The sequence below is a fragment of the Etheostoma cragini genome, chromosome 13 (assembly GCF_013103735.1).
Source record: "Etheostoma cragini isolate CJK2018 chromosome 13, CSU_Ecrag_1.0, whole genome shotgun sequence".
NCBI classification, from domain to species: Eukaryota; Metazoa; Chordata; class Actinopteri; order Perciformes; family Percidae; genus Etheostoma; species Etheostoma cragini.
In genome coordinates, this window is record NC_048419.1 from 19,541,283 (window position 1) to 19,567,011 (window position 25,729).

Below are 25,729 nucleotides of genomic sequence, written 5' to 3' on the forward strand. Positions count from 1 at the left end.
TGTATTCTGCTTGATCCATACCGCTCTTTTCGGTGTGTGTGTGTGTGTGTGCGTCGTCGTCCCCCCCCCCCTCCATGTTGCTGAGCCTTCCCCCTTCCCCCCTCTCCGAACCATAAAGATGATGGGCCCTGTATTTTCTTCTGAGTAAAGAGAGAAAAACAAGAGGCTCCACTCTTAATGCCAGCCAAGCGGAAGATAAAGAACAAGGGTGATTAAGCTTTGTCAACACAGAGACACAAAACTCTAAGAGATCAAATAAAATGGAGAAAACATAAAGCCTTGAATGTGGATATTATGTGCAGTTCCTAGGAGCCATGAATGAAACACACAGGAAATGAAATACTAAGAAAGCTGGAAAAGTAACCCAGGCACTCTGCAGGTTCACAAAGGTAAAGAAGGACGACACAGCAGGGTGCAGCTAGACTTGAGAGGAGGGGCAGGCAGGCCTGAGGAGAACTCCATCCCAGAAATCAAAAACTCCAGGCAGCACAAAAACATGCAGCTCAGGGATTTTAAAAAGAATGAAACACACTAAACAATGTAAGGTTGGGAAACCACAAAGAAAAAAACACACATTCTAATATGCTTGAGAGTAACTGGCCGACTGGTACTCTACCCCGCGAAGGCAGTGAATAATCTGCCGCTGACAGTGGGAAGCACGGGACTTTCAACAGGAGTCTGATGGACGGATGACCCCAAGTGCACAGCTTCACCAGGAGATCCGTAGGAAAGCCCTGTCAAAAAAAAATCACACATGGAAGGAGGGGAAACAAAAAAAAGGAAAAAATTTAAAATAAAAAAATAAATAATAAAAAACACAAAATCCTGGGTGCCGCAGGATTGGCTGAACAACTTTGGAAACAGAAACCCATTTCCCTCATTGATTGATTTAAAGGATAAGATAAAATAGTCAATAACAATCTAAAACAAAATGATATTTTACTTCTACATAAACTATCAAAAAAAATAATTCAAATAAATGAATAATACAGTATTGTTTTCTTTGGTATTTTTCCTCATATAACCGATATATACAATGATGATTGCTGTGTAATTTATAGGTTGATGTTGTCCAATGTCAAGTCTCTGTTTGATTAAGTGATGAGGGCCCTATGGCCTGTCATAATAGCGTGCGCTGGGGCCCATTGTAACTACCTTATGCCACTGGGTAATTAGATGAGTGTTGAGGCGTGCGGGTTCGGTGAGGCCCCTTCAGATGTGAGTGAAGATAGTCTGATGCTTTGCTTTTGCTCCCCTCTGAGACACTAATAGAGTCTTCTATTGATGCTTTCACTCGCTGCGCTCTTCTGACTCGCCACAACATGTACGCACAGCCCAGCGCAACATGACTCATGGGTCTTGTTAGACCTTGGACTCAGGTAACACCTTGCACTGGGTGCTATGACACAGGATATTGAAAAACTACAACAACACTTGTAGCATGAGGCAAGCTTTATTATGAGACAGGTCTCACATCAGTTTGCCTGAAACACGTCAGTCTTTCATTTCTATAAGTGTTGGAGTTTTTATCCTAGTTGAAGTTGAGCCAGGATACTATACTCCACACAGAATACTACATTCAATATTTTAAATATATTTGCCATTAGCAGCCTTGATGTTTTACTGAAGTTGGTTTCAAATAGCCAGAAAGCTTAAGTAATATACTGTACATGTAAATGTTGCGGTGGCACCTCATTCAAGAACTATGAATTACTCATGATTAAGCAATGATTTGACTGGAGGTACACAACTGAATGAATATATCTAGACAGACTAGGTACTGGTATATTGTTAAAAATAAAAAATAATTGTTAATTGTAAAATGTTGAAAAAGTTTCATATGATGTCAGATTATTTCTCTTATTGTGTAATCCTGTTTTTTGGGGGGAAATGTTTTTGTTTTAATCCGAAAATTTAGAAGAGATGATTGTGTGTTTTAAAATCTACTGACACACAGTTGCTGTATTCACTTAGTTGTACTGTTCCATACTTTGACTGCTATACCTCATACCAACCGACACTCATTCAGTATCTGGTTAAGGGTTGATGTTGAAGTTCTACACTCCCAAAACTTTCAGGAGTAGGACTCATAAGTGTTAGTCTTCACGTCCGTTGCGCTCTCCAATTGAGGAGATAAGCTCTGGCCTCAGTCCAACTGTTGTTTCTGCTAAACCTTCAGGTCTCCTGACGCTCAATATATTGACGTCTCTGTGAAAAGCAGATACCTGATGGAATGGGGCTAAAAAAAAGCCGTGCGACCTAATCCGGCAGATGCAGAAAAAATTTAATTTATTACATTGAAGCCAATTTGGTCAGTAACTGTGAAAATTTCCTTTGATGGATAACTTCACAGAAGCTATCTGATTGGGTTCCAGCTGTGTGAATGAAGTTGCTGGTGCTTTAGGTTGCTTTTCCATTTTGTTCCTGCATGGTTTCCATGGAAAGACGTTACTGATAAGGCTTTCTACTGAAAAAATAAAACTTTTAGGCAGCAGATCTGTGGCAGTTAAAGCTATTATGAGTCGTTTGGTGATGCCCGTACTTGCCTGCCTCTTGTAGCTACCTGCGTTACTCTCAGTGAAGAAACTCAATGCTGTAGTATCAGATATTTAAATGTCTCTTCAACATGAGACAAAAAACAATCAAATAATTTCACGAAGCCCCGATCAAAAATTGTCTTTGCAGTCGACCAGAGAAGACACCTTTCATTATTCATAATATTTAATTATATTTATCTTATCCCAAGCCAGAGAATGAGAGTATATAAGCCTCATTTCTTTGTATTTTTATTTGATCACTGAAAGAAAAAGATAATGTGCGAAATACTTTATTAATTATAATTTAAATTATCAGCCTCTAAAGAGGGTATTTTTCAGGAACCTCAACAAAAGGATGTTGATCTCTTGAGAAATTTCTTATCAAAGTTAGAAAACCCTTTTCAAATGCTACTTCATAACCATTGTCAAGACTTTCACCCTCCAGTGATCAAAAGTAGTTGTGAGTTTTCCGGCTGGTAGATTTCATTTGCTGCTGTCTGTCAGATAGATTCGCCTGGCATGACTTTGAACAAATATCCACAAAGCCTGGTTATCTTATCTGCTGATGACACGCACACAGCAGCCAACACTTCCTGCTTTTTCATCTACAGGGTTTTTACATTTTAGGCACCTAGCAGATGCTTTTATGCAGCGCAGCCTGCGATGGATAAGCAGGTATAAGAGTTCAGTGGTTTGGAAAGGAGGTTTTTATATGACACAAAGAGGTTGAACCTGTCCCACACCTTTCTCCCCAACCTACAGAAACAGAGGGGCCATTGTAACTAAGTTCATATATACTAATTGTGTTTATATCATTATACCAAATTAAGTTAGTTTTAGTGATTGTCTGAATATTTCTGTGATTCAACCCTCAAACTATGTATTTTTAGTCTAATTACACTTCAATGCAGTTTCCTTATCATTTTGTTAAATAATGAAGATTGAAGTTCTTTTTTTAGTTCAATAATACTGCAGAATCCCGCTCAGGAGGTATCATATTATATACCTGGAGATTGGCATGGTTTTATTTCAGTTAGCCTATTAGCTGGTTTGATTTGCATTGAAAGATTTTATGGAAAGTTCCCCATGCCGGTCTCTAGGTATGGTGAAGGGTATGTGATGATGTCGGGCTATTTTAATTCCAAAGGCAAAGGGAACTTTATCAGGATGCATAGTATCCTGGATCCATGAAATAAATGGCCTTTAATTAAAAAAATCTGCCTGCCTCTATGGGAATTTAACACAGGGGTGTCTATACTCAGGACCCCTGTATTTTAAGGAAGAACATTTATTAATTTACAAGACATTATTCATTCATAAAGAAAATCTGTGTCCTTAAAGGTTGTATTTTCCCTCATTTTTTAATAAAGGCAATAAGATCAATTTCCAAAAGATGATTTTTTTGTTCATCTTTTTAGTAAACTTATACTCATGAGTAGAACTGTACACATGAACTTGTTGAGTTAATTACTTTATGTCATGCTGCAGTTCAAAGTACATGTAAAAGGGATTTGTCTGGTTTCTGAACAGGTAATGTGCAAAAGGGTCAGTTTGTCGTCCCATGGTCTGTGGCAGCCATTAATGCAAACAAGACTAGTCAAAGATACATGTCCACCTTGGTCTGTTGTCCTTTCTCTCAACTGTTTCCAAGCTTTAAAAGACAGACACGCCCCAATAAACTTTTTTTATTCACGCACAGCTTTTCTTCCTTTGGTGTTACTCCAAGATTCTGGGGAATTGCTTCACATAAGGGTTCCGAGCACACATTATTAAAAAAAACAGTATAAACGTGTTGAACATTTTCCAGCTTAAATTACCCTTTATTATGCTGACACGTGTTTCACACAAAGAGTAAAGCAGTCGAAAACCAATTCCATTTTCTCGGGCTACATTTTGATGTGGAGTCAGTAACATGCGCTTGCTTTCTTGTCTCTTACACAGTATGTGGCACCACTCTGCTCTCATTCAATTTGTTAAAGGACACAGCAGCAGATCTGACAATTGAAACACACAGGTTGGTCTGATTAGGTATTTGTGTGTGCATACTGCCTCCTTGTGGTAGTTACTTATTATTCTTTTTAGCAGTCCTGATACTGGAGATGGCTGTAGGCTTTTTTCACAGAAGATATTAAGACAAGCCACAGTAGGAAAAGCACAGGTGTAAATAATGAAGTTAACGAGGGCTGAATCCCTTTTAGCTGTTTTCTAAATTCAGGACCCTGGTGCTGTGCATGCAGACTCACCGTCACTCTCACACTTGAATATAACGGAGCCACCGTGTGTTATTAGTAATACCTGTTTTTGCCTGCTGTGAAAGGTATTTTGGATGTCAGTTCACCTCAACTACATACAGCTAACGCAAGCATCAGATAGAAAACCACGACTTGTCACACTGCAGCAGTTTCTTTTTATTTTATCATTAAACATTGGATCTAATGTAGATAAAACGCTCTTTTGCAGATGAAGTCCACCTCAACTGTTGCTAAATGGAGATTTGTATGTTCTAAAAACTACATCCTTTACATTGTTAGCCTATAAATATATATTATAGCTTTTAACCAAAATTTCAGCTTGTGCTGTGACAAACATAGTGAGCCTATTACGATCCAAGGAGCTACTGGTCTAGTTAGTAATGCCAAGGTAAGCTGAGCATTTACTCCAAAAAGAGCTAGATAAAAGAAGGCTCTGATGTAAATATTCTCTATATCAGACTCAAAATGAAATCTGTCAGAAGAGAATCTTAGATTAATCACTTGAGCAGGTCAAACATGAAAGCATCAATCACAAAAATTAAAGACACAGGTAGAACTTTGTACACAATTTGTGCTTTATTGACAGAGCTTGTACAGTTTCTACTGTTGATTGCAAGAGCCGTGTTGATCCATCATCTTTCCGCAGGACACCTCCTCCCCTCATATTCCAGCTAATATGACTGAACGGCACAGTGAAAATTGCATTATCAATCTAACCACTGTGTAGCTTTACATACGGGCAGGATAGCTGAAAATAACTGGCAGAAGGCATCAGCAGATTGATAAACGATACGTGGATTCATGTGGAAGTTATGGCATGTTAATTGAAGGCATGAGAAGGCAACGGACAGAAAAACATGCAACTATGACCTGTGAAGAACAAGAAATAGAGTCATGAGTGACAATTTGGAAATGACAATGTGGTCTGCCGGTGGCAATGTGATCTGTTATTGTTTTTCTTTTTGTGGTTTTTGCTCACACGGTCCACAGCTTGGACAGTATCTGCACACAGTCTTCTGGTAATGAATGGTGTAAAAGTTACGATCAGTCCACACAGTGCAGACAAAATTTCTGATGAACAGAGATACCAGTCCACAAAACTGTACTCTGACAGGAGGCAACTACAAATGAAAAGTCATGTGCAAGTCGTATTTTGCCAAAATGAAGACCATAAATGATTGCTAGAGACTTCACCAAAGTCATAAAAACAAAGAGGGCCAGCCCCGGGATTTTCTGCATAGCAAAATCTGGGCAGTAGAACCGGTACCGTAGACAAGTAAAATGACGAACAAGGAAAAACTCTTCTCCCATACATTACATAAGTACATTCTAACCTGAACAATATTCAGTACCTGTCTTCATTTAAATGGCTTAAACACGTGGACAGACCCCTCACCTGAAGAGTAGTCCCCTCCTTGACTTAATGTGCAGCTTCATTTCTCAACATGTTATAGGGATTTTACATCTCTTATATAATGTAAAATCTAAACAAAAAGTAGATATTTTTTTGCAAAGGTGTGACAGAAAACATAGGTGATGGTTACACATTTTTGGTTTTAAATTTCAATGAAATGTGATATCTTTGTTAGATAACAAAAATTACATCAAATTCATTTTTATCAAATACTAAGGAATATTATGACTTTGTAAATTGTGATCAATTTTCTTAATGTGTCTTTTTTTTTTTTAAATAGTGTACAGCATTTCAACATGAGCGGTGGCCAGTTTCTTTTTTGAATGACTGCATTTAAATAACAGCTTCTCCTAGATTGAGGCTTTGTTTGCATACATACACCTTTACAATGCAAAAGTATGCGTGACACAACAAGCACAGCAAATGCTTTGTGTGTCAATTTACATATTGGCTAACTGTTGAGAGAAATCTATTAATAATCTTGGGGTAAATAATCAACTGTTATAATTAATCATTATACAATTACCTAAATTCTTCCTATCCTTAAAGTGAGTATTTAACATTAAGACAGTATGCAAGAGGGGAAACTGGTGTGGAGGGACCATAAGGCTAAAACACTCCCGAAAAAGACAAATGTAAAATTCTAATAAATCAAAATATTAAATCCTATTAAGTCATTAATTGTGGGAAAACAAGACAAATAACATTAAACTAATACAACAAATAAGAATAACATAACAAATCTCTCTATGCAGACAACAGAAAAGTCCTGAATAAACAAAATTCAATCCCAAAGACAGTTCTCCAGTTGGCCTGTAAAGCAAGAGAAAGCATTAATCAGGCTCCATGACAAAGCACAGCATCTAAACAATGTGACTGACCAGCCAGGAAGGCCAACTGGCTCTGTGCAGGACTGGACATATTGTTCTTCTGAACGTGGATCAGAAAATGTAGTCGCGGGTCATCTTGAGGGAGGGCATGGCCTCGTTGACGTTTTGGTCCAGGCGGTGATACTCCCCGGTGTTGCGGGAACACAGACCGTCCTTCCAGCGCCGACTCTGGGCCAGGAGGAAGATCTGGAAAGAAGAGAATTTGTTTTTAATAAAATTAGCTGAATGCAGATAGAAATCAAATTAATCTGATAGATGTACAAGTGCTTATCAGGCAAAATGATCTCTTGGTTGACAGCTTAGAAGAAAATATTAAAGCCTACATAATTGGGATCCTTACTTCAGCTGTGAAACCCAAACATGGAGCCAGCATAATACCTTCCTCTGCTGATTTGAAAGGGAGGACTTGTTCCTCTAGAAGGGCTCTTGTGCGACATCTGATCTCATATTCTACAATGTGGTGTTTTGTTTGAAATACAGTGCTTGGTTTGTTTAGCGGAGGATACCTATAGTTTTTGTTACTTTGTAAAGCACTGCTTTTTTTTTGGCAGGTTGTGCAGGTGGGGAAAACGCTCTTAATGGCTCAGGAAAGTCAGGAAACCCAAGTTTAATTAAAAAATGTTAAAATAAATGGAAAAATAAGGCAAATACTTTTAGGCACTGATTCAAGAAACAAGAAGGAACTACTGTATCTGATCAAGCTACACATTTGGTGAATTTTAACCCAGATCAAAGTACAGCAGGACTTTATAGGACTGTGTGATTGTTATTTTCTTTCATCTATATATCTACTGATTATTTATTTCAAATAATCAACTGTTCAATCAATGTGAAAAATTGCCAGTGTAAGGTCACAAGCGAAAGGTAATATATCAGGCTATGGATAACAAAATGCTTAATTTGTCTAAACAATTGAACAATACATAACAAAGAAACCTCAGATTTTAGATGCTCTTATCTAAATTGTTGGTGATTAATTTTGTCTATCAATAATTAATAGTTTCAACAACACGCTGACAATGTAAACTTTGCAGTTTACAGAAGCTAAATGCTGAGGTAATACCAGCCCTGTGCAAACAAGACTTATGTTGCATCATCATCTCTGGCATCTACATCCTGAGCAGTTAACCAGCTGTCATGCCAACACTAACCTTCCTCTTGTTGTGATAGGTGATGTAAACGATTGCCACCAGGAAAGCCAGAATGACCAGATGAAAGAAGAAGTGGGAGTCCTCATCCTCTGTGTTGTAGCTGTCTGCTCCCTTGTACCGGGTCACCTCCATCCCGTCTGGCTGCAGCCTGGTCACACTCTGGTCTTTGACATCATTTTCATTTTCTTCGCTGTCCCTGTAGAGAGTGTCATCGTCGTCTTCGTTGCCTTCATCTAGGTAATCCTCCTTATCCTTCTGAGGTGCTGGTGATTTGTCAGTGCGCTGCAGCAGGTCTGCATCAGTGGCCTGCAGTGTGAACGGGTTCAGGGTGTTGGCGGGTTTGGAGTTGACGGCTGGTGTTTCTACCTCTTCCGTGACAGGTTCAGGGTCTAGGGCAGAGGTGCTGGGAACTTCTGGACTAGAAGCTGGGGTGGTTTCAGAATTAGCGGGTCCACCTGTTGTATCCGTTTTGTCTGGTTTCTCTCCAGCCACATATGTTCTGTTCTCATTGCTAACATTTCTTTCCAGCTGTGTATTATCAGAGCTACCAATGATGGTGACTGGATTTGTTTTCTTATGCATGTTAGACATTTTTGGTGTAATGGCTATTGTGTGGTTCTCTTCAGGAGCATCTCCCTCTGCTAATGCAGAGATATTCCCAGCAGGTGTTGCAGGATCCTTGGAATCGGTTAAAGTCGTTAAAACCTGTTGAGAAGGCGGAGGATCTGCACCACCTGGCTTCTCGTTCACAATTGTCAAATTAAGATTCTGAGATGCGTTTTCACTCAGTTTCTTTTGGCTTCTGGCTGTAAGGTTAGAGGAAATAACAATGCAAACCAATATATATTAGGTTACAAAAATAAGGTTATGAATAACTCTTTAAAACACTTTGATACAGCCACTTGAAAAGGTCGGCCTAGTAGGCTAAACAGAATATGCATTTTCAATCAAGGAGGGGTTCTTTATTTACTGACCACTTTCTAAACCTAATCGCTAATAATGCAAATTCAATCTAAGTTAGACCTCCACAATTCGAAAAAAAAAATATGAATCACGTTTTTTTTTTGCTTAGATTTGATATCACGATTCTCTGCCATGATTTTGTTTGACCATGACAAAACAAATGAAAATGTCAGTACCAAGCATATTTATTTGACAACTTTAGCACATTGCTCATCATCACGAGCCTGCATAGCATAGAGGCCTCAATGAAGAGAAGGTAGAGCATTAAACATATTTCATAGAGTCTATTTTTAAAACTGATGCAAATTGTAAATTGAAATTATTTAAAAATTAAAAATGTGAACAGGGTGAATGAAATTGCGATTTTATAACGATTAATCGTGCAGGCCTAATTTTGAGCTTTTAGTTTCAACTCATTTAATTATCTACACTTTCATCTACATTTTGAATAATGACACCTTAATCACACAGTGAATTCAGGAAATAAAAGAAAATTCTAATTCTTTCATTTACAACTAACAGGAGTTTGTTGCTACAGAACTGTGTGATCAACCGACTGCTATGGATGTGGAAATAAAATTGCCCTCCTACTCAGAGGCTGTCATCTAACAGTAGCAAGGCAGTTAACAATTTAAGATGTTTGTACTTAACTGGTTGTTGGTGTGTTTTTTGTTGTTGTGTTTGTGCAAACTTGCCCTAATCCCGTGACTACTGCTGACATAGTCCCTTTCATACAGCCTGTTCAAGGCGGGAATGTTGTGTCTTTAAGTTGCCTCGCCGTTTGTGTGAAAGTTACAAATGGCGTTTTTCCACTGTATGGTACCTTCTCGACTCGCCTCTACTTGCCTTTTTTGGTTTTCCATTGCAAAAAAAGTCCCTGGTACCTGCCAACAGGTACTTTTAGTACTATCACAGTTGAGGTTCCAAGTGAGCTGAAGCGATACCAAAAGGTGACGTGAAAAGCTGCAGACTACTGATTGGTCGGAGGGACTCGTCACTATTCACTGCATCATCATTGCTAGCGACAGACGGGGGGGTCCTGAACAAACCTGCCGTGTTGAAATAGTTTAGCCAGCGAGTTTTTTGCTGCCTCTGCTCCTTTTAAATTTGTCTTCTGGCTGTGGCAACAGCCACTGTGTGTGTGTGTGTGTGTGTGTGTGTGTGTGTGTGTGTGTGTGTGTGTGTGTGTTGCATTTAGGTCCAGGCAATGTCCTGCTATGACAAGCAGCCACAGCTCTTCTCACGCATGGAGGCAGTATTGCTCTGCAATGGAAAAAGGAGGACATGGCACCGCGGCCGAGTTGAGACAAGTCGAGCAGGTACCATTAATGGCAAAAGACGGAATGAGGGACAGGGTTGTTGCGCCTTTACGCCGGCAGCGGAGGAATTCACAGAGCCATAACACAGCCAAAACGTCTGTTTGAAAGGGACAAGGGGCAAGGTGGGAATACATGCAATACGATACACGAGTCAACCCACAAGCAGGGGCGGCATTATGCATGGTTCTGTGTGAATCAACAAAGCCAGCATAACTGCTAACCTATATTGCTACACCATTAAAGAATCTGTGTGAAACAAGCTAAAGAGAGATTGTGTACGTCAGGTTTTCCAATTTTTAACTGTGTTTAACTTTATAATAGTTTAAGAAACATACATAACATTTTAGTTTGATAATAAAAATTTGGTATTTTCATTTTAAGAACAGTAACAGATACTGAGTGTGTCTTTAAATTAGAGCTTAACTCAGTCTCATGCATCCAGCCAGTCTTCCTGAATCAATGACACCACTTGATTTAACCAACAAGTGTCAACATTATTTCATCCTGTGGGACTAGGAGGCGCTGCTTAGGGAGGAGAACACTAGGGACTTGAAGCACGAGGTAAGACGTCTCCAAGAGAAGAAAGGGACTATTCATAAACATGGGCCGTGGCCAGCATTAATAACCACTGAACAGGAGATCTTTGAGGCAGCAATCGTTATAGGCTTTGCTCCATAAAACAGCATGGAGGAAAGTCAGCCATAAAGACTGAGCAACTGGGTTAATTAATATTTAATTATGCCTATAGTATTTCCTTAAATCATACATCTCAGTAACAGGTGATGAGGGAACTTCCTCCACTTTTTTGCAAAAGTTTTCCTTTGTTGGTTCTTGGATCAGTATGAGATTCAGATTAAACCCATATGCAAAGATGATTGAAAATTAATTAAATTAATGAAGAAAAAAAATGTATGAAGACACTGGTTTAGTGCAAAGCCAAAGGGTCATCCACAGTTTAAGGACAGCAAATGAATGATTTGTTATGAATCTGATTTCATGAACGAATACTAAACATTAGAGTTTATGTAACTCCAAATGCTGCAAAAGAGGATGAAATGTGAAGTCCATGAATGTTACCGATGTGATATTTTTTGTTCCTAACCAACAGACTATGTCTATGTAATTTTGTTTCAGTGCCTCTTTACCACAGTAATACAGTACAGAGATAGTCTGTTTGAGTGAGTATGGTGAGAATGATGGCGTACCTGAAATAGTCAAATTTTTTAAATGGAAATAGGCCTAAGACGTGATTTTTTCCAAGCAAACACAATGCTGCAACCTGACAGTTGCCCAAGCATGTAGTAAACATGACATACAGTCTTCATTTGAAAGAATAAATCAATACCAATGACCTTGTCTCAACAGATTTAAGCAAATAAAAACAGCACGCAGTAAAAGTGAATTTGTACAAGATAGAGCCTTCGAATGAGCCTTTACTGTGGTCCCAGTTCCTTGATAGTAAACTTTTAAAAAGTATTCTTTATAAGCTGTAGCAGTAACTTACTTAAATGACAGAGGTTATAACAGCTCAGATATACAATAAGGACATCTGGACTGAGTCAACTTATCTGACTGCCACAAATCATTATTGCTAAGGAGTCCCCGCGGGGCATCACAAAATAGACGATGCCATTTTCATTAGGAAAAACAAACATTTAAGTTAACTGGTCGAACTAAACGCTATCCAAATAGGCTGGCTGTAACTTGTACGGCTGCCGATCTTGAAGTTTGGTCGAAAAATAAGACTTCCCTTTTCCTGGTTTCGAGGGTTGTCTTTCAAAAGTTACTATTGCTATTTAGCTAAGGCCAAGCCAGGAAACTTTATGCAAATTGTACATTGAATTAAGAGAAATAAAGTCTCAACGACCTGACGTTAACGTAAGAACATTTTAACGTTGTTACTTTCAACTTACAATCTCGTGACGGATACATTTCAAAACGGTTAACGTCACATTTAAAGCCTTATAACGTTATTACGCTTCACATTTGAGAACTTACTTTGTTGAACTCTACTGTAAAACGTTCATAACAACTCAAATAAAAATATCTATTTTAAAATCACATCGTCCCTTCTCACCTAAAACCATGGTTTCTAGCATGACGTACTAGCCGACTAGCTACAGTAACATAGCAGCAACGTTTGCTAGCTACCTGACACTGGCTAGCTAACGATAGCACTTCTGTTAGTTGGTTAAAAAAACAGTCATTGACTCAGGTACTTCATAAAAGTATTACATACCTTCAGTATCGTTATTTACTGGAGCTGACAGGCAGCCGCTGGCTAACAGTTGGAGGGAAATAACCAGGGAAAGAGCACACATATTTCTTCCGCTTCGTCCCATCTTTCTGCACGTCGCCATGTTGATACTTGAGTAACTGAAGAGGCGTGGTTTCGCATGGCCACATATGTGAGAGAGTGAACATGTGTTCAGGGGGGGTCATGCAGTCAAAAGTGGATGCATAAGGTCTGATTTAATCAATGCTTACTTTGTCACTCTCAAGTATATTATAATTGTGCTATGGAGCTTGTCAAAGCCTGAAAATACAACCTAATACCTAATACGGTTTTATATTAGACGTTGGATATTCGACACATTCGAAAAATCTATTATGCAGCTTGGCCTTTCAACCAGTCCATGTCAAATCACTTTTGTTGAACTCAGCTAATTCTCTTACACATTGCTCAGAACTTAATTTTCCAAAAACTCTATACTATGATTTTATAAGTATTTTTTATGTAAATAAATGCTATAAATCTATTATGAAGCTTGACCTTTTGACCTATTTATGTCAAAACACTTTTGGTACACTCAGCAAACTCTCTTACACATTGCACACACCTTATTTTTCTTAGTTTTTGTTGTGGTAGCAACATGCTTGTTTATGAGCTTCTTTCATGTGTCTCTTACAGGTATAGCAAACAACCATAAAAAAATACAAGTATAGCTAGTTTGCTCTCTTAATACAGCCATAGTAGTATAGCTATGAACTTGACGTTTCATTGTATAAAATATTCACTAACGGCAACATGTTCCTGATCGTTTACATGCGTATCAAAATAAACAATGAATGCATTTAGACAGCCAAGGAGATGTAATCATGTTGTGCTACTAGCTAGCTAGCTAGTGAATAGCGCACTAGCTAGCTAGGGTAGCCTTATTGTTTGTTGGATTTGCAAGAACTTGCAAATAAAACTCGATATCTCAAAAAACAAAACCAAGATCTTGCTAAATAGATTGTTCAACTATGGTTTTTTTTCTCCATGTCAAAGTCAAGATCTCACAAATAGAACTTGAGAACTTATAAAAGTGTCTGTCCCCAGTACATGTTTTTTTGTAATTTTATTTATTTATTTTCCCCCAACCATCCCCCACCTCAAGGGCTTTCTATTTAAGAGTTAGCTGAATTCAACAAAGGTGTTTTGACATGAATAGGTCAAAAGGTCAAGCCGCATAGCATTTTTTTACATAACAAAATCATTTTAAAAAATCAAAGATTGTTTTTTTAAATAAAGAAGCTTTGTGCAATGTGGAAGAAAGTTCAAAAGGGCAAGCTGCACAATAGATTTTTGGAATGTGTTGAATAGCCACAGTCCAATGTAAAACCAACTTTACCATGGTAAAGCTACATAGAATTGATTATGAAGCCTTTAGATATCCCCCTCGTCATTTGCGATTTATCATATCAATTTATTTATGACATCTATATATATTTATACATTATCTTTCATAAAAAAAACTTTCAACATCAATCAGAGATAGAGCATATGAAACTTCAATGAATATAATCATGTTTTACATCTCGGGTCTCTAAGACCCCAAACAGAAATGCATTATTTCCTTTTCCGGTTTCTATTACATGTCATCAGTGCAAAATCATGTTTATAAGCATTTTTTTATAAACTTCAGTTTATTAAGTCATAGTATAGCAAACAAAGTCATCTATCCATAGAATCCAGAGTGAACCTACACGATGCAGATGGCTGGTTGGTGTTCAGTGTTTTCACCCAAACACCAAGTTCAAGAGCTACTTAGACACTTTCTACACTTTGTTTGGAGAAACCAAACAGCACAACAAAAGTTGTACAAAACAATTGTTCAGTCAGCCGTCCTTGCCTCAGTTTTCATCTTTTGATCATGTCAATAATTGATGAAAGAATTAAACAATCGTGGAATAATCATACCCACCAATGCCAAACATGCCAAGAAATATCCAATCCATCATTTGTTTTTCTTTACGATTTGTGGGAAAGTGATGCTGTAGTCCTCCTAAACCAACCAAGGTCAGTCATCCAATTCATCCAAGTTTTCCTACAATTCAATCAACTAATTGTATTATATATAATCAAAAATGCTAGTTTTATTTCATACCATTTTAAATCTTTGGGTTTTAAGTTTAATGTGAAGTTGTCACCATGGGCTATGGTTAATTGTGGTATGACTTCATTATTTTCTGATATTTAATAGACAAGGATTCACAGAAAATACACAATAGTTGAATCAACAACATAGATAACTGTTATCTACATACTTTTTAAATTCTCCTCAGCTGTCACATATGGCCATCTTATACGTTTGAAAGCATTTTTACAGAATTTCAAATAAACATGGCCTGAAATTAGTCATCACTAACTGCTGGTCATTATGAGGCAAAGGCAGAAGAACAAATGCAATCACAAACTGGTTCAAGGTGTTCTTTATTTAATTCAGGGCATGACAATACTGTCAAATACACCTAAGCATGTTTTTCCATAACCAGTTGTGGAAGACTACCATTTCCTGTCCACTGTAATTATTTTCATCCCCCCTCAAAGAAGTACTGTAACTCTTATCCAGAGAAGTTTAACTGTGTGCACGACAGGTTTCCTTTCCTTTGCTCAACCAGGAAGAATTGAGAGTTCCTTGCCTTTGTAAGACTTCACAGGTGGATTAAACTATGCAACACTGTCAATAAAATATTATTTTCCTATATGTAACAAAAGACATTTTTCACACCAAATGCACAGACACAAAAAACAAATGAGACGAAAACACAATGTCCACATTGGAGTGTAGTGCCTCTTAGAGCTAATGACAGCTTCATACCAAGGACAACTAACCCTTCCCATTGTATAATGTATCAAGACAGACATAAGAGCTCTCCTGTGCGGAAGCGTGGAAAAACTGTTGTTTCCCCACTACAACTTCTAAGAAAAGAGTGACATTAATGGCGCTATGCAACAGCACCATCTAGAGGTGTAACTACTCAAGTGTACTCTTGACTGCCCTTTGCACTGGAAAGCAAAGAGACAAATTAAAGCATTGTGTATGAATGTAGTGAAATGACAAACATGACTATACTCAATGTTACATTTTCTTTGTAGGCTCCACAATTCAAGATAAAACTCTCTGTTAAACGGTAATAGTTTTGTTCTGAACCCGGCTTCTTATTTTCAAAATTTTCCCTTAAAGTGGTCCTTTAAAATTGGTAGATCATTGCAAGAACAATTTGACCTTTATGCTGTCTTGCCTCCAGCTATAGCATTTCTAAGGGGACACAGGGGTTTTGTGAGGGTAGGCTAATCAATAAAGATTTGGATTTTTTTAGGTGGGGGGTGCATATGTGCTGGGAGGACCGGACAGGCGACTGCCTCATCCTTCTACGCCTGGAACTCGAGGCCGAGACCAAGCTTGTGGCCACCAGCATTGATGTTCTTGCCATCAAGGAGAGCTGAGAGTGTCAGCTTGATTCCTGCAGAAACAAACACAATGTATAATTTAGCAAATAATCCTTGAAACAGTCTAAAACTGTATTTAGATTAGGTGAACTGAACTATTCCATCCTTGATTTATCAAAGAACTCACCTATAAACTACATGTCAGTTTCCCTTTCAGCATTTAACCTTAAGCTCATCTTTCTGTATTTTTGCTACCATTGTTTATCGTTGAGAGGTTGTAGTTGTTGGCTATACATAACCCTTAAAAAACACTGTGCAAAATGATTCTGATAACTGTTGTATTTTCACCTGAGCATCAATGTAGAAGCAGATTGGTGTATATATCTAAATAAATAAAAAAGTCACAAAAACTCTGCTATGGAGCAATATTATGATCAATGTGTACTCTGTACATGTTTTGTACAATAAGACGTAGCAGTTAATTTGCAATAATCCACATAAACATCCAAATTCCACTGCTCTGATTCAGACTTAATTCTACTTTAAAAAAAATCCTGGTTAAATTGTACTTTGTCTTAATTGAATACATGTTGACATATTGTGGTCTTTGCAAACATGGTCAGTGTTTTTGCCTATTCAAGACTGCACTCACCTGGCTTCAAAGTCTGAGTGTAGCCCAGGCCCACAAGGCTGGAGTTGTTCACCTTGGCCTGTGCGGGAACCACAAAACATACACAGAACACGTATTATTAACAGACAAAAGGTTTAATGCCAATGATGTGCAATGTATTGCCTGCTCTGACAAAAATAAATAAAATCTAAATTGTAATTCATAGGTGCTACCAATAAAACAGCCTCACATCAGAATGGCATGTTGGTCACGTTATAACATGTAATCGTTTGAAAAAACATAATTACACTAACAAACAACCATTCACAATAATTGGCTCTGCTGAGTGGGATTTAAGGATGTATGTGAAGGACATTAGTATTGGCCTTTTTTTGTAGCATTCAGACTCCTCCCATACACCATTTTGGCTTGGATGAAGCTTCTCTCAGGCCCAACTAACTATGATGTATTCACATTGAATTGTGGTTCAAACCTTTCAGATTAGTCAGCTAGGCAGAACATGCAGCAAAGATTATGACCTTGATTTGAATGGAACAACATCATGACCCATCGCATTCATATCGTGGAGACCCAGAATGTCCTTGTCCTCAAAGAGAGTTTAAGAATCTAATCCTGCACTATGAATTATATGTGAAGGGTGAAGTAGGTTAAAAACAGGTATTCCTAATTAGGGACCCATAAAGGGACATTGTCATCATACACCATGTGACTATACCGATACTACAACTACTACTTCAGGTTAAACACTACTCACAGAGAAGGATGCATCAGGGTCAATCTGATACTTGGCAGCGATGCCAAAGCGGGTGTTGCTGTTTCCGGCAGTCCAGGCCAGGTTGACGGCTGTCTCCAGCTGGTCATTTACCTTCTGGTAGATGGAACCACCAAACTCCGTGCCATCGTTTCTGAAGACAAATTACAGATTGGTATACTTTTAAAATGGGACTGCAACGCAAATAGTGTTTCCCTACAGGTGATATTTTCCCCTTGAAGGGATACATTATGGTTTGGTTTTGGAAATAAAGAGAATGCCTTACTTGGTTTCTTGCATGTATATTAAAGAGTTCCACAAGGGGGTGCAATGTCACTAATGTAAAGTCAACATGGTACCTTGTCTGACCTCACATAACCACTTCAGCTGTAGACAGAAACAGACAGGCTTGGCTAGGGGGCACAGCGGGAAACAAGACCAACACTATGCTCTGTCCCTCCCTCTATCTCGCTGTCAGACACTACCTCACTCTGCCTTTCCACTGAGGCCCTTTATGCCTGCCAACCACACACTGCACCTCACTTGCAATATAGTAAATCCCATCACCCTGTGTGTAAAAATAACTGGCAAGCACCTGCGTGCCCGGCAAACAGCCAAATTAGTGACTAGTCATCCAGACAAGGACAAGAAATCAGGCTTCTGTTCAGTCATCTGGACTCAAGTTCTTCACTTAAAACAAGAACGTCTAGTCTGTGTCTTAGGTTCCTTCAACTACTGCAGGACAGAAACACTAACCTAATATCAGAATGTATAGCTTTATTCATTGTTAAATTAGTTTAGGTTCAAGCATCAGAGCAGCATCACGGCAATATACATTCACTCTCTTTGAAACATTACATTTAAATAAGCATGAAATGCACCATGGTCATGCAATCAGCCATGGTCATTGTAGGCCATTACAATTCCTAACGTAACTAATGCTAGGAAGAGAAGCCACATAAGTTTAATAGTTCATTATTGTGTGTGGTACAATGGAAGGATGCATGCTTGCACATACTGACTATATAAAAACTGCTTCATGTAGTCTTACACATTCGTATGTAGCTGGAACTCGTCTGTCTTGAATCCAACAGCAAAGTTGCTCTGGGTGATCCTGTTCCGGCCAGCCTCAAAGGTCATCTGGTAGCCGGCCAGCCAGCCCTCGAAGCCCACTACTGCTGCGCCGTGGATGGCTGTACCATTGATGTCGTAGTTGACGTCACAGCCAAGGTTGATGTGTTCGCACTTGTAGCCCGTCTTGACCTTGCCGCTCTTTTTGCTGGCAGAAAGAACAGGTTGTTAATGTCAGAAACCAATTTGTCCCAGAGTTAGAAACATAACAATTACTATGGCAATTAAAATAATAAAGAAGTGCCATTTATCAGGGCTAAAGACTGCAACCATTTATTCACATATACAGCCTTTTAGAGGCAGTGGGGTAAAATGTCTAATATTTCTCTTTGCAAAGTGCTCTTTATCTATTTACCCAATTTTAAGAGCAGGGTTCCTTCATTACTTTAACCAGCACTGACGATGTAGCAGTGACCTTAGCGTGAAAAGTAAGCTAACTTAGCCAGCTGGTTAAAGTTAGCTAGTTGGCAGTTGCATGTTAGCCAAATATTGTTTCTATGTATTCTATCTTTACCTTGTAGATATAGTGTACTAATTTAGCAGTTGAAAATCAACCTTTTTCTTGTTAATGGCCAGGTAGCTTACATGCTTGCTTGTTAAAATGTATGCATCCAGTGTCTAGATAAATACTAAACACACGTTTTTTATGTCAGCCTTTGCCCGTGTCTTTCCCTTTCTGAAGCCAACAGACATCAACCTGCTCAAATCGGTAAAGGGGGAAAATTACTCCAAAAAAACAGTTACCACCTGAAACTTTTTAGATAATCTGATGTCTCAACTAGCTGTAAGACATAAAAATGTCCTTTTTGTAAGTTTTATTTTGCAATGGATTGTATATACCTATTATAGCTATAAAAACGCGTAATGAAATACATGACTTCACTCCACTAAACTCTTGACTTGAATTACCTCAATTTACATAGTTCTCATTAAGCTGTTCTTACCCGGTGTTTGGCGAGAAGGAGGAATCAAACGTCAGCTTCAGGCCCTTAGCCAACTGTGGAACAGGTAAGAAAGATATAGCAAACAAAAATAAGTGTGAGTTTATTTAAACTGATCAAGTTTAGCATAATTGTTCATCAGATTAAACCAAAGTTGGCAAATGGCACCCACTACTTGAGTAACAAGTAGTGGCAGAGAACAGGCAAGAATATACGTTACTGCCAATAGCAACCAAAATCCAATTTTTGAGAAACATTTTAGATTTTCTTCGTCCCCACACCCCATCACCAACCTGGTCTTCAATGGTGATCTCAGTCCCCAGCGTGTTGTCGGTGTTCCACTTTTCTGTGAAGGTCAGTCCGTGCTCCGCCCACTTGTACTTGGTCTCCAGGGATCCAGCGACCTTGCTGGTCTCAGTGTTGGCAGAGCCTGTGCTGGTGAACTCCTGCAGATGAGTATTGGTGTCAGAGGCAATCAGAATAAGAAAAGGACGTATTTACAGACATGTTAACTAGTGTTATTATTAATGTCTTGCACCAAATATATAATTTTAAATAAATGTACATAGGGTTTTAGACAGTGAAATAGTCCTGCAAACCTTGACTGTTTTGACAAAAAAAACAAATACATGTAAATATACATACACAGACACATGCACACACACAGAGACACATGCACACACATGCCAAGGCGTCCTGACAATAGATCAGATAACCAGAAACTCCATTAACAGCCAGGAGCCTCTGAGGGCGTTGTCACACCTGTAGTTTGTTTGCTTTGGTCTGAATCAGTTGGTGAGTTAGTAAACTTGGAATGATTTGCCATTGGTCGGTTTGGTTGGGTTTGGCTTGAAACCAAATGTGTACCAAATTGCGTCATTACAAATCAGGCAAGAACATCCAGCCCTTTTATTGGCTGGATATGTCTGGGCCCGGGAGCAAGAAAGTAAATACGAAGGAGGTTGTGTGTTCTGGTCTAGTGGTCAAACCAGCTCATTTCATTAAATTATCAGACATTGTTTCGAAAGAGACGTTATTACATCTGCTCTGGTCACTGAGACTTCGCTCTGCCGGCGTCTGTCTCCAATTTTAGCGGCAGCTTGTTTGACCACGGAGATACGAGTGACGAACGGTGAGCTTGACCGCAGTCTATTTATGGGATAGAAACCCTGCACACTGCTACATACCTGACCACAGGAGACATTAGCTCAGATTGGCGGAGTTTGTATAGTTGGTGCAGTTCGGGTATGGATCACATTCTCACAACAAAAGAACCTCTCCAGAGATTAATTGAAAGTGTACCGACATAATCTCTTCAAGCAGGAGTTGGTAAGCTTGTTTGGTCCACTTTTGGTGCGCACCAGAGTTTGACTGCCGTGTTCTCACCTGCCTAAACAAACCGCACCAGCAGGGCAAACAAACTCTAGTTCAATTCAGCCGAACTAAAGGCTGTTGGTGTGAAAACGTCCTTAAGCTATGCAGTTACAATCTGACAACAACTGGCAACAACTTACAAGTCCATTCTCAGACTTTGTTTTCAAGTCCAGCTTGATGACCCCAAAGCCTGAAACAAACAATAGTGAATAAAAGATTAAAATTATGTTGGAATGAAAATACAGCTATAACATCCAATAATAGCCACATTATTGAAGTGGATCAAGCTTCTTAAAATGCAAGCAACGGATAGCCATTTAACAAGTGATACTTTAATGGCAATAGTATTAGTCCTAACAATGTCGGGGTACAAATTAATCAGTCCGCTGCAACATCCGGCAGTTCCCTAGGTATTAAGTTGACACTGGGCATTATTCAGTAACCCTTGGGGCATCCACTCTAACTGCAGGGTCTGTACTACTTGTCAACATCTGTTCAGATAGTGGCAAGCTCTAAATATTACAGAAACTGGTATGAAACATTTACTTTCAATTGAGAAAATTTTACTGTGCGTCTATATCATACTGCTGTAAATGTTGATGAAGTAAGCGAGTATGGTTGGCTGCTTGGTGCTTACCGTATCCTTTGGTAAAAACATCCCTGGCAGACTTGCCAAGGTCAATGTAAGTGGGAGGTACAGCCATTATCTGCAGAAAGAAAGTGGATGATCAAGGCTACAACTAAAAACAAGCCAGTAACCACACTGAATCAGAAGAGCAGGCTGACAGATAAGATGCTGAAAGAGGAAGGCGGGAGCAACTGGAGGTCACTAGTGGATAGGAAAAGTGAAAATCTGATGTAATGAAGTTATGAGCTACACAAACAGAAGCAGAACAATTCTCACACACAATTGTTCAAACTTGTTTTTTCTATCAGTACAGAGGCCAGAGCTTGTATGCTGGTGACACATTTTTTCATTAGCCAGTTAGGGTATTTTAAATGCATGTGTTTTCATATGTTTAAGGTCCATATGTGTTTGTGTTATGTTGTGAATGTGAAAATGAACTGCTACCTCCTCTGTCAGCTCTAGCTACTAAAAAGAAATAAGCGGAGAAATCTTGCCCAGTTGTACTGGGTAAAGGTTAGTGTTAGCCAGGCTCTCATTGGCTAGCTATTCGTTTGAATGAGAACTGGCACAAATCGAGCTGAGTCTTCCTGTAGGCTTTCTATACCACGCTAGAAGGGCTTGAAAGAAGGTATTTAAGGCATTTTTTCCACAAAGAAATGTTACATGAAATGACATGGTAGAACGTCAGACATTACTGCATCAAATACATGCGGCAGGGCACATTTAAAAGCTTTACCAATACATTGCCTGCCAATTCAGTTTCCGACTACTGTAGCTGGGCTACAGGCAGAAATGTCAGAGGGCGTATAGAACAACCCTGTAAACAGTAGTACATGCCTGCAAAATTTTGTTGCTGAGGTATACTGGGGTGATCCTGAATAACTTTAAGTTGAAGAGTGACTCCAAATAACTTTACAAAATAAAAAGGGCATCTATCCAATTGTATAACGAGGACCATTTCTGAGATGTTACACTTGACCTAGCATCTCAAGGATATATCCCTGCCCTCCAGCACCACGTTAGATGTAACGTTAGTTTAATTCTGTGAAATTCAAGTATGGGGACAAAAGGGTCGCAAGTATGATCCCTTTCTCTAGACTGAATACAGCAGTGGCCACTTCACTCAGACAAAGAAGTTATGGAGGCAGCATCTCCCTGCCCTCACCTGCTAACATTTTAGCATTTCTGTAGCCAGCTATCAAGGTGGACAGCGGGCAAGTGTCTCCAGTGAGTAGCTAACATTATGACCGGTTGACGGACAGAGTGCCCGTAAAGTGTTAAAAAGGTAAAACTGTTACTATAGCTAGCTCAGCTTCTTTATTATTATTAGCAGCCTGAATAACTGCGAACAACTTGCTCCTGTACTGTCAAATGACCGCATCGCAAGGCATTAGCCACCAAGCTAACCCGTTTGCTTGTAGAAAGCAGCAGGCCTAGCATCGCTGCTGCACTTCGAGCTGCATCCCACTCCGGTTCAAAGTCTATGAATGAGAAGGAAAGCTCCGGAGGTCAGAATCCGCCGGTTAATAGCTTCGGCAGAGCCGTGCACTAAATAAATGTCCGATGTGTTGCATTTCGATATTAGATACATATCGTACCTCTGCGTGTTCCTGTCCTGGCTGAGAAAAGGCTTGTCAACTGCACAAAGGGAGGAGAGAAGAAGGAGGTCGTGCCGTGATGCAGCGTCATACACAGATACGTCACAAGTCACGCAAGCCTCTTAGATACAACCTGGATACAATCCATACAACCGGATACAATGTTACATCAGACATCAAGAGTTGTATGTAATGCCGTTTTATTCAATATTAAATAATGGAATAAATAAATAGATAAATAAATACATGAAGAAATAAATAAATATGCCTTTGAAATACATCATGAAATAAATAAATGAGGCAATCAATACATACATAATTAAATAAATGTAAATATTAACAACAACAACAATTAGTTAAATAAATGTAATAAAAGGTTTTACTTTTCATTATTTCATGGTACTTCTATTTAATAAGTTCACGTTTATTTATTTTAAAAGACTATTATTTCATAAATCCACATTTATTGATTTGCATGGACTTTTATTGATTTCCCTCTCTATATGTCCAGTTCTTATATGCAAATCAGGAGCCGTCGCTATCTCTCAGGCAAGGGCAACCGGTAGGGAATTTCTTGGGATTATTGAGAGGTCGTGGCAATGGAGTGTTGGAGAAATGACATGGCACCGTTGGTACAACAGTAGCTGAGGCATTGTTAGGTGGCCGGCAAACGACTGCTTTAATTCACATTAAACTGAACCCAAGAAATTACCCCCGTTACCCCGGAATAGGTGACTGTGGGTTTGAGACAGCAAACTGTCGGCCGTTTTGCCCCATCAGGTCAGCGCTAGTTGGTGGTTCAGTTACACCAGAATAGGTAAATAGACTGTGTGCTGGGTAGAATCCCACGAGCTGCGGGTCATGGTGCACTCTCACTTCGCCAGCCTTTTCTTGCCCACAGCTTTGTTATGAACGTGAGAGATAGCCACGCCCACTGATTTGAATATAATACTTGGAAATATTCAGTATAGAGAGGGAAATAAATTAATGTGGAATTTCGAAATACAAGTCTCTTGAAATAAATAAACATGGACTTTAAAAAAAAGGTGGCATGAAATATTTGAAAACAAAACGTTTTAATATATTTATTTAACTGATTCATTTTTGCATAAATATTTACATATATTAAATTATTTATGTATTTATTAGCTTTCTTTTATTTATTATTTAAGTTTCTGGAAATATTACTAATTCTAAGGATTTGACACATTTGAAATTTAAAAACTGAACTAGATACATATATGAATGTAAACAGCCCCACCACCTAAATTCACAGCAGCAGATTTGTTATTTAATATCAACATATTTTTTTGTTATAATCAGTTGAAAACCCAAACAAAATTATGATATGCCATTTCAAAGTAAAAATAAGTCAGTATCTGTATCCAATCATAATTTAAGGGATCCACAAATACATTTATGGTGGGAGGAAACCGGAGCAACCAGGGACGTGGCAGGGCACAGCAGAGCGTAGCAGGATGAACACAGCATTGCGGAACGTGTAGCAGGACCATGGCGAAAGCTGCTACCCAGATTTTGGAGCCTCCCTGATCCCAGGAAACAAGCTGGGCGAAAAAGAACATAAGGACTCCGGGGAAGGACTCCCCAGAGCTAGGTTACTAACAAGCATTTCTGGGACATGGATGCACATAAATGGAAAGATAGAAAGATAGAGTGTGTCTAAGGAAGTCCCCAGCTGTCTAAAACTATTACAGCATAACTAGGAGAGACAGGTTAAAGAGAGGAGCGTGGTCAGGCTAGAACTCTCCCCAAGCGGATCGGGCTGTATGCCCTGCCTCCCTCTAGTTTTATTATATTATTGATTATATGATAGATAGATCTGACAACTATGACGAGAAGCAGGTGGGCCGGGTTACGCGGACGCTGCAACTCCTCACTCCCTAACAATATTCAGTTCTATGCCCTAACTATAAAATGTTCTCAAAAAGTAAAGTCTTAAGCCTACTCTTAAATGTGGGGACGGTGTCTGCCTCCTGAACCCAAACTGGAACCTGGTTCCACAGGAGAGGAGCCTGATAGCTGAACGCTCTGGCTCCTGTTCTACTTTTAAAGACTCTAGGAACCACCAGTAACCCTGCATTTTGGGAGCATAGTGCTCTTGCAGGGTTGTACTATGAGCTCTTTAAGATAAGATGGTGCCTGACCATGAAGAGCTTAGTAGGTGAGAAGAAGGATTTTAAATTCTATTCTGGATTTTACAGGAAGCCAATGCAGAGAAGCTAAAACAGGAGAGATGAGATCTCTTTTCCTGGTTCCTGTCAGAACACGTGCTGCAGCATTCTGAAACAGCTGAAGAGTCGTTTTGGACATTAATTGCAGTAATCCAGCCTAGAAGTAACAAATGCATGGACTAGTTTATCTGCATCATTTTTAGGCAGGATATTCCTCATTTTTGCAATAGGTGAAAAAAGGCGACCCTTGAAATTTGCTTTATGTGGGAATTAAAGGACATGTCCTGATCAAAGATAACTC

At 39.0% G+C, this 25,729-nt stretch overlaps 2 protein-coding genes across 4 annotated transcripts; both read right to left on the minus strand.

Moving 5' to 3' along the window:
• Window positions 1-6,339: 6,339 nt before the first annotated feature.
• c13h5orf15 (chromosome 13 C5orf15 homolog) lies at window positions 6,340-13,003 on the minus strand. Of its 2 annotated transcripts, XM_034889830.1 has the most exons (4): window positions 12,766-13,003; window positions 12,421-12,427; window positions 8,245-9,043; window positions 6,488-7,279 (listed from the first exon to the last, which is right to left on the minus strand). In XM_034889830.1, the coding sequence occupies exons 1-4, from the start codon at window positions 12,884-12,886 to the stop codon at window positions 7,145-7,147; spliced, it is 1,062 nt and encodes a 353-aa protein (XP_034745721.1). In that variant the 5' UTR covers window positions 12,887-13,003; the 3' UTR covers window positions 6,488-7,144. The 2 variants fall into 2 exon arrangements, with proteins under 2 accessions (XP_034745722.1, XP_034745721.1); XM_034889831.1 differs by lacking the exon at window positions 12,421-12,427 and having other exon boundaries at window positions 6,340-7,279; window positions 8,245-9,050; window positions 12,766-12,976.
• A 2,202-nt stretch (window positions 13,004-15,205) lies between these two features.
• On the minus strand, window positions 15,206-23,384 carry vdac1 (voltage-dependent anion channel 1). 2 transcript variants are annotated; one of them, XM_034889832.1, is made up of 9 exons: window positions 23,237-23,384; window positions 21,648-21,717; window positions 21,151-21,200; window positions 19,930-20,082; window positions 19,640-19,692; window positions 18,616-18,843; window positions 17,568-17,718; window positions 16,835-16,892; window positions 15,206-16,256 (listed from the first exon to the last, which is right to left on the minus strand). In XM_034889832.1, exons 2-9 carry the CDS (start codon window positions 21,712-21,714, stop codon window positions 16,165-16,167), a joined length of 852 nt encoding a protein of 283 aa, XP_034745723.1. In that variant the 5' UTR covers window positions 21,715-21,717; window positions 23,237-23,384; the 3' UTR covers window positions 15,206-16,164. The 2 variants fall into 2 exon arrangements, with proteins under 2 accessions (XP_034745723.1, XP_034745724.1); XM_034889833.1 differs by lacking the exon at window positions 23,237-23,384 and adding an exon at window positions 22,973-22,993.
• Window positions 23,385-25,729: the final 2,345 nt, after the last annotated feature.

What these genes read in the sequence shown, in the direction of transcription:
- c13h5orf15 (XM_034889831.1), bottom strand. Translation starts at nt 12,886, where the DNA reads ATGGCGACGTGCAGAAAGATGGGACGAAGCGGAAGAAATATGTGTGCT. An exon ending in AGTAAATAACGATACTGAAG is followed by an intron (nt 9,051 to 12,765) that starts GTATGTAATACT and finishes CTAACCTTACAG; the next exon opens with CCAGAAGCCAAAAGAAACTG. An exon ending in CCTATCACAACAAGAGGAAG is followed by an intron (nt 7,280 to 8,244) that starts GTTAGTGTTGGC and finishes TCTTCTTTCCAG; the next exon opens with ATCTTCCTCCTGGCCCAGAG.
- vdac1 (XM_034889832.1), bottom strand. Translation starts at nt 21,714, where the DNA reads ATGGCTGTACCTCCCACTTACATTGACCTTGGCAAGTCTGCCAGGGAT. An exon ending in TGTTTTTACCAAAGGATACG is followed by an intron (nt 21,201 to 21,647) that starts GTAAGCACCAAG and finishes TGTTTGTTTCAG; the next exon opens with GCTTTGGGGTCATCAAGCTG. An exon ending in TTCCAGCTACATACGAATGT is followed by an intron (nt 17,719 to 18,615) that starts GTAAGACTACAT and finishes ATTTGTCTTCAG; the next exon opens with AAACGATGGCACGGAGTTTG.